The 16,251-nt window shown below is 42.4% G+C and overlaps 1 protein-coding gene across 13 annotated transcripts in view; it reads right to left on the bottom strand.

Moving 5' to 3' along the window:
* Positions 1–16,251, bottom strand: part of CAMK2B (calcium/calmodulin dependent protein kinase II beta) — a 209,361-nt gene that overhangs the window by 49,350 nt on the left and 143,760 nt on the right. For 8 of the 13 annotated variants that reach the window (XM_081890914.1, XM_081890924.1, XM_081890923.1 and 5 more), the window contains exons 11-13: positions 15,532–15,615; positions 13,699–13,741; positions 9,316–9,396 (exon numbers count right to left, since the gene is read on the bottom strand). In XM_081890914.1, coding sequence (XP_081747040.1) covers positions 9,316–9,396; positions 13,699–13,741; positions 15,532–15,615 — 208 coding nt within the window. The remainder of the gene's footprint in view (positions 1–9,315; positions 9,397–13,698; positions 13,742–15,531; positions 15,616–16,251) is intronic. The other 5 variants (XM_081890920.1, XM_081890915.1, XM_081890922.1 and 2 more) reach the window with 1 other exon arrangement.

Here is a 16,251-nt window from a genome sequence, read left to right as displayed (position 1 = left end):
ATGCTGGACATATGTGAATAGTTTAGAGCCTTTGCATGGCTATGATGGTGTATGAGGACAAAAGATTCATTTATATAATAGAGATTCCTCTATAATTGCATTAGTCCAGAACGGTCTTGTTTGCTGCTTTCTGTTGTTTTTTGGCTGAGGAGAGACCCAAGAGTGATATGGCAGAGAAGCTGTTGTGGGGTGGGGCTCTGAAATGTAATGGCAAGGTTGGGAGAGGGTCAAGGAAGGTTGCTGCAGCAGGTGTGATAAGGGTGGGTTAGGATTGAAATGAACAGAAATATGGGTGCCTTTACTTGGATCTGGCTAATGGAATTGCAGGGAACCAACAAAGCTTCAAGAGGCCTCCAGGGAGTATTAGAGCAGTTGAGGTATAGATAATGCTGTGTCTAGAAGAAATCAGGTAGCGCAATATGCTGGCTCTGTGGAGGAGAGACATCGATACCAGCACCAGCACCTACAGAACAAGATGACTTCCTCTGTTTCTGGAGCCTACACCCCATGAAAACTCCTGTCTCCCACATCAAATCCAATCATCACCACAGGTAGGCATTATTAAAGGTCAGAACCCAACAAAAAGTTTGCTTACCTTACAGAAATTTACAGAAGAGGAAAGGCGAGAGAGACAGGCAGGTGAGAAGGAGGAGGGATGGAGAGAAAGAGAGAAGGAGGAGGAGGAAAAAATAAAGAAGTGTTGAGACAGAAAGCAAGGCCTCTGGGGCAGAGACCCCATCTGACATCAAGGGGAAGTGAAGCAGCAGCACCAGCACCACAAAAGCAGCACTACAGAGGACTTTGCTCACACACACACACAGGGAGGAAATGGTCCATACAGTCACCACACTAATGGGAGGATGGTAGCCCATGGAATCACTACAGTCAGAAAAGGGACTCGGTAATATGTTACATCATTTTTTCCCTTCACAAGTGACTCTCATCTTTTTCCTTAAAACATACAGTCCCTATTCATGTCTCCCATCTAATCCCAAACTCTTCAAATCACAAAGACTTTGCTTTTGTCTTTCATCCATGTTTATTTGGGACCCACTCTGCGCATGAAGTTTTCAGTCTATCTTGGTGAACTCAACATGCCGTATGTGGGTCACAACAAAATGTGCAGCTATAAATGTAGTATTGCCTAACTTCCTCGATGGCCTCAAAGAGAATTTTATGACCATTTACTGACACCAGATTCTACGGACTAGTTCTACTTTTTAGCAATTTCCCACAACTACGTTTGCTGCATCCAAAGGGTGCAGCCCTTTGGACTAAAGAGCGGCCTATTATAGTAAAACAGTGGTATCTCGGGTTAATAACTTAATTCGTTCTTAACCTGAAACACCACTTTAGCTAATGTGGCCTCCCGCCGCTGCCACGCCACTGCTGCGTGATTTCTGTTCTCATCCTGAAGCAAAGTTCTTAACCTGAGGTACTATTTCTAGGTTAGCGGAGTCTGTAACCTGAAGCGTCAGTAACCTGAAGCATCTGTAACCCAAGGTACCACTGTAATTAGTTTGGAAAAATGCAGCTCTAGTACAAATGAAGTCCCATGAATGTGGCAATGCCACAGAATGTGAAACAGCTACAACTGCCAAATGCCACTACCCATCCCTTTAACTCACCTCCTCAGTTCTACTATACTGCTAACTTCACGTGCTTAATGTAAATTAAACACACATGGAAGATGTCCTTCCTTTACAGAGAGCATTGTTGACACAGAATTGGGAGCCTATTGGCTGTTATGCAATGTTCACATGGATCTAGTTGTAATAGATGCCATTACCTTTGAGCTGCTCAAATGGAGTCTCCATGAGAGATATGGTGTGGTTTTTTTCCAGCACTTGGTATGTTCTTGATCAGGAGCAGCTAATGCTGTCCCCCTAGATACTGTTGGACTGCAGCTCCCATCCTCACTGACTACTGGCCATGCTGGCTGGAGTGGATGGAAGCTTGGGAGTCCAACATCAAGAAGGCCACAGGTTAGCCATCCTGGTTCTAAATTATGGGTTTCAGTACAAGCAATGTTGTGAATTGTGTGTCTCATATTAATAGGTAGTTAAGGCTGATTATTAGTGGACTTAGCAGTTCATAATTTATCAATGGATATAGAAAATGTTGACTGCCTTCAGCGATGCTTTCAATATCTGAGAGTCTATAATTAAAATGTAATTTGTGGTTTATTAATGCCTAGTGATTCAGAGCACAACAAAGCTTTGTTCCTCAATCTTTTTATAGCTTTTCTGGAGTGAAGAGCTATGAATAGTTTTGCACCTACACACACACACACACACACACACACACACAGACAGACACGACCTGCCTATTAAGCTTTTTGTTCAACCAATGAGAATCAAACCTATGAAGTTGCAACCTCACAGCATACTTGGAAAATCTGAAAGGAAGCCTTCTATTTGAAATAGGGAAACTCTTACTTCACCCCCTGATGCTATTAGCAGCTGCACCAGCAAACTAATATTTAGAAGGGAGTGTAAGCAATTGCTATGGCAGAGCAGTGTCACACTGTTGTAGTGGGGACTGTACCAACATCATAGCATGGATAGGCACTAGCAATATCCACCATGGCTAGATGTGGCAGAGGACTATTGCAAAGGGATCTTGCACTGGATGAGAAAGGGGAAAGGAAAGGATCAGGAACCATTTACCTCTCTGGCTTCCTAAAAGGCATTCTAGCCACTGTGTTATGCCTAGTATTTGGCAGTAGCTTCTACAATGGATTGCAACTGACAGAAGGCAGCATAAGCCGGGCAGACCTGTCCTCATGGCCAAGGACATAATGCAACCAGAGTGGCACAACTCTCTCTCTCTCTGCTCTGGTAGTCCCATGTATTTGTAGATTCAGGATGCTCAAACCAGTAGTCCATGCAGATGTGCATGGCAAATAGCTTTGTGTCAGAAACTTCTCTTGTTTGTAGACAGAAAGTAGTTCTTTTCAGAGAATGAAAGGCAGTTTGAAGGAGGCATTGTTGCCCATGGTACGTACACTCATCCCACTACCAGTCCTGTTCTCAGGCATACAGGTTTTTGCACTGCTTCTGTAGTCTGCAAAATCTGTTTGACCAGACGTATCATGAAGATCTATGCCTCGAATCATATCATGATCAGTGCTAAAAGCAATTGCCTGCTGCCTGCCATTTTTTTTACAATAGTCTTTTGAATTTAACTCTTAGCGCAAGCTATTAAATTGGAGGAAGGAATGGAACTGGGGACCACTGAGATTAATGATGAACTATATGTTCCCACAGTGTATCACACACTGTGTGAGGAATATGAATTCCATTAGTTTACTGAGCATATCTGCTTGTAGGTAGCAGTGATAGGCCCCAGCTTTGCCATGTGATATGCTACATGTGTATCCACCTATCATACGGGTAAACCACAGTACGTCTTTGTGTACATAAATTCTACAGCATGTAAAATGACCTCTAGGTAAGTATCAAGCGTAGGGCTGTCATACATCCAGAATTTCCCGGACATTGCTGGGAATTGGCCATTGGAAACGGTTTCTGGGTAGAAATCACTGAAATGTCCGGGGAAATCCGAATGTATGGCAACCCATGTCGGCAGTATTGTTTTTGGCAATTTTCCTTAGAAATAACTTAAAAGCTTCTTCTTTTTTTGAGATTTTGCACACACAAAAAGCTCAACAACCTTTCTGTCTGGATATTCACAAAAAGAGAAGATTTAGCACTTTGAAGTACCTAAAATCTTATACTTTTGGAAATGACAGGTGCAATTTGCTGTGACTAAGCATTTAAACTTGTAATTAGAAACAAAATGATGATACTACTAACTGGCAACTACAGTGCAAGTTTTGTATATCTCTAAAGTAGGAAGGATCTTGTATGAACAGAAGACATACTCAAAAAGTCTTTTCTGGATCTTCTCAGAGCTATGTGCTCAGCTCCAAAAAAGACTCCTGGATATATACTGCCATCTGAATGATGTTCACAAAGGGGCTATATGTGGGTGCACAGATTTCGTGCATATCTTGGCTTCTTAAACTGGGATCTGATTGTCTAACTGCAGTACAGAGTCAGATAAGTTAGTGTTGACAGTGGTCACCATTTCCCAAATTAAATCAATATATACTCTTGCATAAAGAGTTATAAAGACAAAATGGGCATGAAAAATCAGAGCAAGGCTATCTTCAGGTAATAATGTCAAGTCACAATTCTACTTGGGTCACTGGTGTATTATGTGAAAGTGTCAGGAGTTGCAATCTATCACTTTTGCCAAATCCCCTCTCAGCCTTTCCTTCATTTGGAACCTGTTCTTGATAACGCCTATTTTATTCAGTTTTTTATATACTTTTACACCCACATTGATGGATTTGACCCTTTATAGCCAAGTTTTAACCATTTACCTGTCAAACCATCCCTTCATTATTCTGTAAGTTCCCATGAGCAAAATGTATTACAACCGAATTCTAGTGCAATGTTGAAAAACAGAGATGACATCTTAAACCAATGGGATATACAATGTGCTGCTGTAATTTCTCGCCTGTTTCTTCGTTTAATTTTGTTCACATTGAAATCCTAGTGAGGGTTTTCGGAGTGGCATTGACACTGACTAGATTAGCTGAGAATGATCACAACCACTGCTGCCATGCAAATCACTTTCCCCACATGCAGTGGCGACAACAGCACCGACATAAGCAGAAGCCTCGTCAATCTTCTGAGAAGAAATCTGACTGCCAGAGGCCCTGACGCATGCACCTGGGTTGCACAAAATCCATGCACCATTTACCACATTCAACCTGCAGGCAAAGCTGGGGTGCAGACAGGGCAATGGCTAAGACAAACAAAGAGCCAACATTCCCTAGAGAGAAACCTTGGCATGAAAAAGGTATCAAGGGGACCCTTGTCTGCATGCCCCAAGAATTGTCCATGTTGAGCAGCTATGGAGGGCAACATGTTCTCACAGCTATAGACTTGCTCTGTGAGCACACAACCCTGATAGTTTCCCCTGCAACCTGAGCTGCATCAAGTCTTTGGATACTTTTCTCCTACTACCAATAAGCAATAAGCATATATGTAGCACTTTTTAGCTTTACAACCCTTTAACCGACAATGTCTTATTGTGTTTTTAATATTTTGTTGGGAGCCGCCCAGAGTCGCTGGGGAAACCCAGTCAGATGGGTGGCATATTATTATTATTATTATTGATCATAATTGTTGGCCTATCCATTCTCAAAACAATTAGAGCTTGCTATTACCACCATTTTACATACGGGGCAACTGAGCCTAAGACAAGTCGAAGGCCAGGAAAAGAATCTAAGTTTGTTTTTTGTTTTTTAAATTAATTTTTATTAAAGTTTCCACAACATTTTCAACACAAACAAATACAAAACAATTAAACGTAAAACAGATATACTTCTGAATCTTAGTTTCATGTGCCTTACTTTCTCGACTTCCTCATACCTCCCCTTGCTGCATTCTCCTGTCAATAAATTTTAAGCAAATCCCCAGCTTATTTCAACTTAATCTTAATAACTCTCATTTTCATTCTCTTATCTATTACCGCAGTTAACCCCTATCTTCCCATTCAGCACCAACCTATCTTTCACCAATTTTTGCATATTTCTTTAAATAGTCCTTAAATTTTTCCCAGTCCTCTTCTAAGTTTGAACTGCAGGCCTACAGTCAATGCAGGGCAGATACAATCAATTATATAATCATATAATTGACTATATGGAGAAGCCCAAACATTATCAAATGTATTTAAAGCAATGGGAAGCTCTCCAACCTTTCAGGATTATTGCCTTAGAAATAGGCATAAATTGTCAGAACTAGTTTCCAGTTGAGGACAGATGGACACTGGGACCACACTCCCCAAGCATAACTAATCTTATTGAAGGCACCAAAACATGCTCATTGTAGGTTGCAACAAAGAAGGGGAGAAGCAGGGTGACACAAGTTTGCACAAGAGAAAAAAATGATTAGACCACACCTTATTCTAGTTAACAAAATTAAGTCATCAATATGACTGATCTATAAGAGGCTTCCTTCTACATGCCAAACAAGGAACGTCACCCTTAGTGGAGTGTTGCCAGATGTCTACAGGGGAAAAGTATAACTTCCTTCATCCTACCAAGGCCCAAAGACTGAATGTGCAGAGGTGCATAGGAATGTGTGCTTTTACGGCTCATGAATACTTATGCACAATTATATTTTAAGATTATGGTACCTGTCAGCTATGTTCTGCAGTTCTGCAGGGGAAAGTGCCTATCTTTCGCTCACTGGTATAGCGAGCAGTGTTAAGATACTAAAAACTTAAGGAGAAATGCTTTAAATCATGGGTGGGGAAATCTATGGCCCTCCAGATGCTATTGGACCTCACCTCCCATCACCCCTCACCAGCATGTCCAATCGTCAGAGATAAAAAGATCATTCCCCACCCCTGCTTTAAGGAATATATACTTTTCTACAGCATTATGAATGCACATATGCCCAGTTGGTGTAAATGGCCTAGTAAGCAAAGAACACAGTACAGTGGTACCTCTGGATACGAACAGGATCCGTTCCGCAGCCCTGTTCGCATCCAGAAGCGAGCGCAACCCGCATCTGCGTGTGTCACAATTCATTGCTTCCGCGCATGCGTGTGACGTCATTTTGACCGTCTCTGCATGTTCGAGCGCGAAACCCGGAAGTAACGTGCCCAGTTACTTCCGAGTTGCAAAGGGGGCGAAACCTGAAAATACTCATCCCGAAGCTACTTCAACCTGAGGTATGACTGTATTCCAAAATTTCTGTAAATTTTGCCTGTGCTTTTGAAAGAACCAGCACCAAAAGTACTGCCATGGCCAATGGGACCAAGGACCAGTTGTGGTGCTTCACTGCAGGCAATTAAACAACTCCAGTGCAATTCTGTTCATTGCTGTAGCAGAAAATAATTATGTGCTATTTACACATTCATTGACCAAAAACTGATGGGGCTGGACTCCTCAAGCTGCACTTGAGCTAAGATCGTGACACCCTCCATTTCCTACTCACTCTGCCCAAGCAAACTAGTTGACCACCTCTCACCCTGAGGTCTCCAGCTGATGAACTGGCAGGCAGGCAGACCACCAGAAATGAGGTCACCACTGGGCCCATTGCATCACTGCAAAGGTCGCAAGGGCAGCCTCTCATTTCCTGATGGTTGCCTATTAGGTAAGAAGCCAGCAGAGTGACAACACGAGAATAGGCCTTTTCTGTGCTGGCTCCCCATCTGGGGAATGCTCTCCCCGGAGAGGCCCAGCCTGTGGTGCTGGCCAGGCGAAATGTGCTTCTTAGTCACTCAGGGATCTGCACTGACCCAAATGGTATGTGAGTGGTTGCTTTCAGCCTGGCAGTTGCTTCTCCCAGGGGCATAGGGTGGGGAGGGCTAGGAGGGGCATAGCCCCAGGCACATGATTTTGAGGGGGCGCGGGCCAGGCGCCTGCCCCTCCACAAGGATGCCCACCCTGCCTGCCACTGGGGGTCTCTGGGCCCCGGAGCCCAGCCTGACCTTGCCATCACACCCATCCCCCTTGTTGAATGGCTGCTCAGTCAACGTTGGGGATGCGCCCAACAAGGGCTGCATCGGTCAGTCGATCTCCCCTCTTAGTGGGTGAGCAGGCGGCACAGCACAGCCCATAAATCCTCTGTCTGTCTGTGATGGTGGCAAGGGTTGGGCCAGTGTGGCGGCTTTTGTTCATCCTCTGCGCCCAGCCCCTGGTCCCTGGTCCCATGGGTATATGCATGCAGACCCCAAACGCTAGCCACTGGCTTCTCCTACCAGGACATGAAGGCTTACCCTGGAAGCCTCTGTCTCATCACAGACCGTTCTGAATGGACCTCTCATTTCTTGGAATAACTGTCAGATAAGTGCACACAACTCTCTTGCATGCTGCTTTTAGACTGTGATGAATAAAATGGTGCCACTCAGGCCAAAAACATGCATGCACAAGGATTCCTTCCTACCTAAAACCAGTAGTCAGATTACTTGAAGAGGAGCATTCTTTTTGTGATGTATCACCAGTGCTTTTTTTCTAGAAAAATAGGTGCCGGTAGTCGCCATGAAGTTGTTACAGGAAGTGGCACACTTTTTAATAACAACAAAAAGAGGTGCTGGTACTGCGTACCCTTGAGTACCTCGGGGAGGAGCACTGTGTACTACTTAGATTATGTTTCCGAAGGCTATGCATGTGTCTTGGCTAAAATGGAACAGGAGGAATGCAGGGTCAGAGGATTTTGTTAACTTCCCACTGTCCCCAATAATTTCCTCTATAATCTGAACACTGCCTGGAGCAGAGATGAGGAACCTGCGGCTCTTCAGAAGTTGGTGGATTCCAGCTCCCACCAGCACCAACCAGCATGGCCAATGCTCAGGGACAATGGGAGTTGTAGCCCAACAACCTATGGAAGGCAAAAGATTCCCCATTCCTGGATTAGTCCAGTGATAAATGACAGTATTTTCTGATGGGAAGGTGACTTGCCAGAAAACAGGCAGCATTTCATCTTCTGTATCTTGCATGGGACATGCAGAGCATGCTAGGGCAAAAGTCAAGTAGGTGTTAAATGTGACCAACAGGAAGCAAATTGTCCTCTTTCTCCCTTAGCTCCCTGCACTTGGCTCATTATAGGTGCTAAATCATGGTCGGGGAATCTGTGGCCCTCCAGATGTTGTTGGATTGCAACTTCCACCAGCCCTAGCCATTGGTCATGCTGACTGAAGCTGATGAGAGTTGAAGCCCAACAACAACTGGAAAGACACAGGTTCCCCCATCGCTCTGCTAAACAATATTTCTTAACAGTCACTTGTAGCATTTGTGTATGTATATATAAATTTATGTTTACAAATATGTGTGTATGTGTCTAGATGGAGATAGAGATAATGCCTAACCACAAAACTCCTACAGGAAAACTGAAAGCTGTTCCAGCACCACGACCTCCACCACACAAAGCATGCATCTCCTCTTCCATTAACGGTCTCCTATATTTGCCTTGCTTAACCCTCTGAAATGAGATAACAGCATCATTTTAGCACCAGCCAATCTCAGTCATACAGAATCCTTACTGGCTGTTTCATACGTTTCCCTATGACCTCTTCATGACACTGTTCCCGCAACTTGATTAAATGTTCTGGAATTGCCAGATTATTTAGAGGTGGCCCTGACTCTTAACTTTGCTACTAGTTACAACAAAAGGTAGCCCCAGACTCTTAAAACAGGGTGGGATGCGGTGGTGATGGTGAATGACACATCATGCGCTCAAATTTCAAAGTGAGACAGGGGAAGTGAGGCGAGTCTCTTCCGGACACATCTACCTTGCTCCACCAAACCCATGGTGGCACCGGAGGCTGCTGCTGCTGCAGACATTGTGGCAGGAGCGGTGGTCTGTCTGCCCACTGTTAGCACCAGGTAGGGAAACAAAGAAGTAAAGGACAGCAAATAGGGAAAGGGATGGGGAAAGAGTTAGAGAGGAGCAGAGAGAGAGAAAGAGAGAGAGAGAGGAAGAGAGAGGGGGAAATAAAGAAGGGGAAAGAGACAAAGGAAGCAGAAAAAGATTAGAGTTAAAAGTTGAGATGAAGAGGCGTGACTATTGGTAGCAAACGTGCATTGACTTTTACACAATCCATGGGTCTTTTCCATGTGATCCAGAGTTATTCCTATATGTCTTGTTTCACTGCTCTGGAAACGCCACCCTGTGCAGTATTAGGCTGAGGGACACTGTATCCTGACCACACAATAAACAATTCTGTAAACACTAGGAAGATAGTCTAGGAGGATATTGATCCTTATATCCCGAGTTCAGAAAAGGAAGAGTGATAATTATCACCAGAACTAAACTATGCCACCAAAAGTAGCAGAAATGATAAGGTGTGTGGAACATTTAAGAAAGATTCTCACTGTTGGGCTTGCAGTTGCTAGAGTCATAAATCATTATGCGGCACAAGACGTATGGCAGCCATACACTGCTTCTGCAGCTGGTTTCCTGAGCTTCTTGGGAGTATTAAAGTCCTATGATAATAATAACTGATTAGCTATTAATACCATTTCTGAGTTCTCTTCTGCGATTGCTCTGAAGCTAATGACACGAGGAATAGGAACCTAAATGGCAAGTCTGGAGGCCTCAGAGCTAGCTTAGGACACTGTTCACTCAATAATTCTGTAACTACATAAAATCTGTGGAATTTGGCACTTGTTATAAAATTATTCCAGGGAAAAAGCTGATGGTAGAAGACAGACGCATCATACACTTTATCCGCTTTCCAACTGGGAAAATCAGACAGGCTACCCTAGCTGAAATTCCAGAAGATTTTGTCAATCCCTCTAGCTAGCAACATTCTGCGAGTAGTCTGTGAATTATTTTTTGCCAAAGATCACACTCCCCCCCCCAACACTCTATGGCCATCTTTCCTTTCTCTTCGTCAACACCTTCAAAATGCCTCTTCTTCCTTGCCACTTAGTTCATCAACACCCAATTTCTGTCCAGAAATTTCAAATTCCACAAAGAGGAGGTATAAATTCTGTGTTCTGAATCAGACAGGTCACACTTCCATAGTCAGTATTATCAATAGATACAGATATAGTATTAGGAAATGTGTGTTTCTTTCATGCTTGCGGAATTTGGATTTCCTAGTTGTGGAATGTGGATTCTGTCATTCTTCGCTATAAATCCATGGAGTCTTGATTAGGCCCATGGACAATGATGGGAAAGGAAGCCCTGCAGGAAAGTGAGGACGGAGAAACAGTGTGAGTGGGTGGATTCTTGCTTGAGGAATCTACTCAGCCATCATACACCCTCTTTTCTCTTTTAAAACGCAGAAGCTGATGGTAACTTTTCTAACCAGGGACAGCAGTTCCTCTCCCCTGGGATCAGCACTTTGCTTTTTTAGAAGGTAAACGCCTCTCTGATTGATCTGATGATGAGCATCAACCAAAACAGGAAATACCATTGGGGGTGGAGGGGGAAGACACACAGTACCCCTGCATTTCAAGGAAAACCAAACCAGAAGTGTTAATATGCAACAGCTCAACACTTGTGCCTTTGCAGTGTCCAATCTACTATTATATTACCTAGATATATATATTTTTAATGCAACTGAGAAAATATGGAAGTAGCAGGAATACCATTTCAGATCTCAGAGGCAGGATCAAAGACATTTCATTGGAGTGGGGGCAGCAGGCAAGATTTGCGACAAAGCCTGAAAGCGAGCTCTTTGTCGAGTCTGGCCAGACTTGAAATTGTACTATGAAGCCTCATGTCTCTGTTGGTTAAAGGAATGGATAAAATTAGAAAATACAGAGTTGTTAGACTTAGAAGGATTTGATAATAGATTTGGATGGCACGCGTACCTATGGGCTGAAAAGAAGAAAATCCATAAAGGTTTTGAGAACCACATTTTCCAAAGATTGTTGATAGAAATATGGGATAGGTATAAAAACCTACTTGAAGTAAAAGCTCCACACTGGTTGTCTCCTTTAGAGGTTATGAGTGTTGAAAAAATTAATATGAGAAAGAATTGGATTACATATGGAAATTTGATTGTTAAAGAAGGGGGGAAATGGAAAATGAAACCCTACGAAGAAGTGAAAGAATCGGTATGTGACTGGTTGCACTACTTTAAAATAAATGAAATGTTTAAAAAAGATTTTAAAGAATATGGATATGCAGAGAAAGATTCTAAATTTCAAATAGAAATAATAAATAATGAATATAAAATTATATCCAAAATGTATAAGATACTGTTGGAATGGCATACAAAGGATGAAGAAGTTAAATCAGTTATGATACAATGGGCCAGAGATATTGGTTATAATATACAATTTAATGACTGGATAAAACTATGGAATGAAAGTATTAAATTTACTGCATGTACTGCATTAAAGGAAAATGTTATGAAAATGATATATAGATGGTATATTACACCAGTAAAACTTGCAAAAATGTATAAAACATGTAAGAAGTGTTGGAAATGTAAAGAAAAAGATGGTACATTTTATCATATGTGGTGGGAATGTAAGAAAGTGAAAAGCTTCTGGGAGTTGATATATAATGAACTGAAAAAAATGTTGAAATATACATTTGTTAAGAAACCAGAGGCCTTTCTCTTAGGAATCGTCGGTAATGAAATAAATAGAAAGGATCATAAACGTTTCCAATATGCAGTAACAGCAGCAAGAATATTACTGGCCCAGAAATGGAAACAAGAACATATACCAACGTTGGAGGAGTGGAGAATGAAGCTGATGGACTATGCAGAACTTGATAAACTGACTGGGAAGATCAGATATCTACGAGATCAAAAGTTCATCAGGGACTGAGGAAAGTTAGTTGAGTACTGGGAATGTATAAGTGATAATGGAATAACGCTAGTGGCATTTAAAGAAGCTCTGTAATAACATAAGAAATATTGTAAAAAGGCAAAATAGAAGTGGGGGGTAGGCATAAAGGCAATAGCAAAATTTGGAAATGTGTAATTAAAGAAGTTATAATTCGGATGATTGGCAGAGAGGCCGAAGGAAGTCAAAAAATGGAAAATTTAATAGAAGTTGTAAATGTGGTGTGAGTGTCTTTTTCTCTCTTTTTGATGGAAAATCAATAAAATATAATTATATATATAAAAAGAAAGCGAGCTCTTTGATACATATGAAGAATATATTAAATTGCAATCAAGTTGTGTATTTTGAGAGCATTTGTTATGATTACTTTTTGTACTTCTTAAGAACTAGAAAAACAAGTGATCCTGAAGGATAATTACATGTAGCCTAGAAGACAAGAGAAATGGGGATTGGCTCCCTCCTGAAATGGCACAGCCCTGAGTAGAAAATACGGGGGGGGGGGCAGAGATAGATCCAGAAATCCTGGGAAACCTGCATTTCTGCAAGAACAGGGGCTGCTTCCAGACAGTCTCTATTTTCAGGTGGTATTCAATCGCATACAAGCAAATCCAAAGCTGACTGTGAGGTGTCGCGGAACAACACTTCTCAAAAGACTGGGATCATTTGCAATACGGAAAGTGACATGAAAATGCACTGGGAGATGTGGGACTTGCATCATCTAACCTCTTCTCAAACAAATCAGAATGAATGCTCTTTAAATAGCCCTCACGGTCTAATCTCCCTGCAAACAGATGAGGATGAATGTTCAATAAATAGGTCATCTGGAATCATCCAGGGATCCGGAAGATGCAGCACTAAATCAAACCGCTTTGACTGATTGTGTTGCTAAGGCTTTTGCAGAGGAGGGGAACGGCAGTGGGGGACAAGTACAGAGGTCGAAAGGAAGCTGGTCAGAGTTCTTGGAAGAAAGCGTGTATGAGGAGGGCATTCCAGGGCACACTTGCTTTCTCTCATCTTGGCTTCATGTGCAGAGATGGACTTGACATCCAGTCAATGAAAATAGTTTTGTGTTCCATTCCTGGTCCCGACATACAACTTTCCGCATCGCAATACTGCCATGCCAGAGAGCACCAGCATACGAGAAAGAGGAGAACGAATGTCACACACCAAGACCAAGGTTAATGAACAAAATCTGTATTGGTGGAGCAGCTTTGACAGTCGTTGCACCTGTGAGGACCCATCTGAAGACTGCCTCAGTTAGAAGGTGTGCGAGTTAAATAAATAAACAAATTTAAAGGGAAATGGAAACTGCTGAAGTGTGAATAGGTTTCTTTTCTCTTCGTTAAGCAAAGCAAATCTCTCACCTGAAAAGTTTCTCGTTGCCAACATAGTGGTAAGAATTGCACCCTAAAAGAGAAATTAAAAAGAGATGTTGGGGGCAAGTCAGAAAGAATTTTTAAAAAATAATTTTTAAGCGCTTTTTAAAAAAACGTATAACAGATGAAAAAGTTTTTTGGGGAAGTATGAGAAGAGTGAATAGGTTTGTTGTTGTTACCACAAATAGCAATACATTACTTAAATGAAAAATGAATGTAACAGCAAGTTATAAACATACACAAACAGCAAATAATTTTATTTTATATCATTAGAGAAATCCAATACTTAAATAGGCCGTATCTCAGAAAACAATGTTTTACCAACTTTTTCAAATTGTTAATTTCCAAATCAACTTTAACATCTCAGGGAAATGAAAAAGCGTAACACACATTAGAGATGTATCCTCTAGATCTGCTATGTTGAATAGTCTATCCAATTTTTTGTAAACTAATCTTGTCTTTGTTTCCCTTGCCTGCTCCTTAAATAATAAGTTAATTTTGCCATAACTGCTTGTTCCCAAACTTTTTTTTTTTTTTTTTTTTTTTGCATACCAGTCAGTTATAGAGGGGGGAGAGAATAAAGTATGTCTGTGTAAACCTATACTATGCAATGCAATATGAGCAAAAGTAAAAGTCCTCCATCCCCATTTCTGAAGTGGCAGTGATATGTCTGAGTTGTTCAATCTATTAGATGGGTCCGGCTAGGAACAATCCTGCCTTAGCATAAAAGACTGTGTAAAATGCTGAAGGACTTTCAGGTCTCTAAGAACCACTCTGAGACTAAAAATTCACACTGGTGTGTATTCCATCGCATTTTTAATTTCCCCCATATCTGAGAACATAAAAGGTAAAGGTAAAGGTAAAGGGACCCCTGACCATTAGGTCCAGTCGTGGCCGACTCTGGGGTTGTGGCACCCATCTCGCTTTATTAGCCGAGGGAGCCAGCGTACAGCTTCCAGGTCATGTGGCCAGCATGTCTAAGCCGCTTCTGGCGAACCAGAGCAGCGCACGGAAACGCCGTTTACCTTCCCGCTGGGGCGGTAGCTATTTATCTACTTGCACTTTGAGGTGCTTTCGAACTGCTAGGTTGGCAGGAGCAGGGACCGAGCAGCGTGGGCTCACCCCGTCGTGGGGATTCGAACCGTCAACCTTCTGATCGGCAAGCCCTAGGCTCTGTGGTTTAACCCACAGCGCCACCCATCTGAGAACATATCATGTGATAATTCACCACCATAACTTGTAGAGATGGTTGCCAACTTGGAAGGCTTTGAAAGGGGATGAGACAAAATGATGCAGCATAAAGTTACCAGTGGCTACTAGTTAAGATGGCTATATGCAGTTTCCAGGTCAGAGAGACAGTATGCCCTTGAGCAAATGTCACTGGGAGGTTGGCCACTTTGGGAACAAGTTGCTGGACTAGTCAGGTATCGTGGAGCTTAGCACAGAAAGCATGATACACCCACCTTCTAAACAGAAATATTATTTCAGACTGTAGTTTTGACCTCAGTTTGGGTGAGTTGGTAGTTTATTTCTTGTTTCATAGGAAGTTGCCTCATACTGAGTTAGGCCAATGATTCACCCAGCTCAGTATTGTCCACACTGACTGGCAGCACTTCTCCAGGTTTTCAAGCAAGGAGTCTTTCCCAGCCCTAAAGATGCCAAAAACTGAACCTGGGACCTTCTGCATGCAAAGCCGATGTTCTACCACTGAGCTATGGCCCTCCTCTTAAAAGGTTTTACAAAACGAATTCAGCAATGGACACCCCTGAAAGTTTCCATTCTCATGTTTATCCAGCATCTGTAATACACTCCTGTTCTTACCTTGAGCTTTCTTCTGGCATTGAACTTTTTCAGACACTCTACGGTTTCCTGTCTGTGCATCATGGAGGCCACTGTTGAACGTTGCTGTGGAAAAAACATAAAAGTAAAATAGAGGTCAATGTGTGCAAAGACAGGACATAAATATAGGAAGGAAAGGGGGGAAACTAGCAAAAACGGTAGGGAAAAGAATATTGAGATATGCACTGGAGTTTAATTCCCACAGAACCTCTCAGACACACCTACATTGCTCTTGTATGTGTGATTCTGTATGAAATTAAGGCCTGTGCACATAACTGTGATGCAGTCTGGATCTGCTGGACAATGGCAGTCCTGTCAAAAAAACCCCAGGCTATTATATCTATTGGGGATCTGGATCCTGTGGCTGCAATATGTAGCTCTTTTGGCCAACTTGCCAAAGTATATTCAAAAGTTGGGAGTCAGATATCAAACCTGATGTGCAATTTTACAGCTGAGGTTGATATAGAACCTTTGCCCAGAACAGGTTCACCCATGGAAGTATCTTACAGATCAGGAAGCTGCTAGCCTTCAACAGTTGTTGCATTCCATCTCCACTGTCCCTGACCATTGGGCCAGCCATGCTGGTTGCGGCTGATGGAAGTTGGGGGTCCAACAACATTCAGAGGGCCACAGGTTCCCCATGCCTGCTATGGACAATGCTAGGCATCTGTCAAAGCACCCCATATTACTTACAATCCTTAT

This window comes from Podarcis melisellensis (genome assembly GCF_964234715.1).
Source record: "Podarcis melisellensis genome assembly, chromosome: 15".
Taxonomy (NCBI): Eukaryota; Metazoa; Chordata; class Lepidosauria; order Squamata; family Lacertidae; genus Podarcis; species Podarcis melisellensis.
Note: the sequence above shows the minus strand (reverse complement) of the source record. Positions and strands in the feature narration are given on the sequence as shown.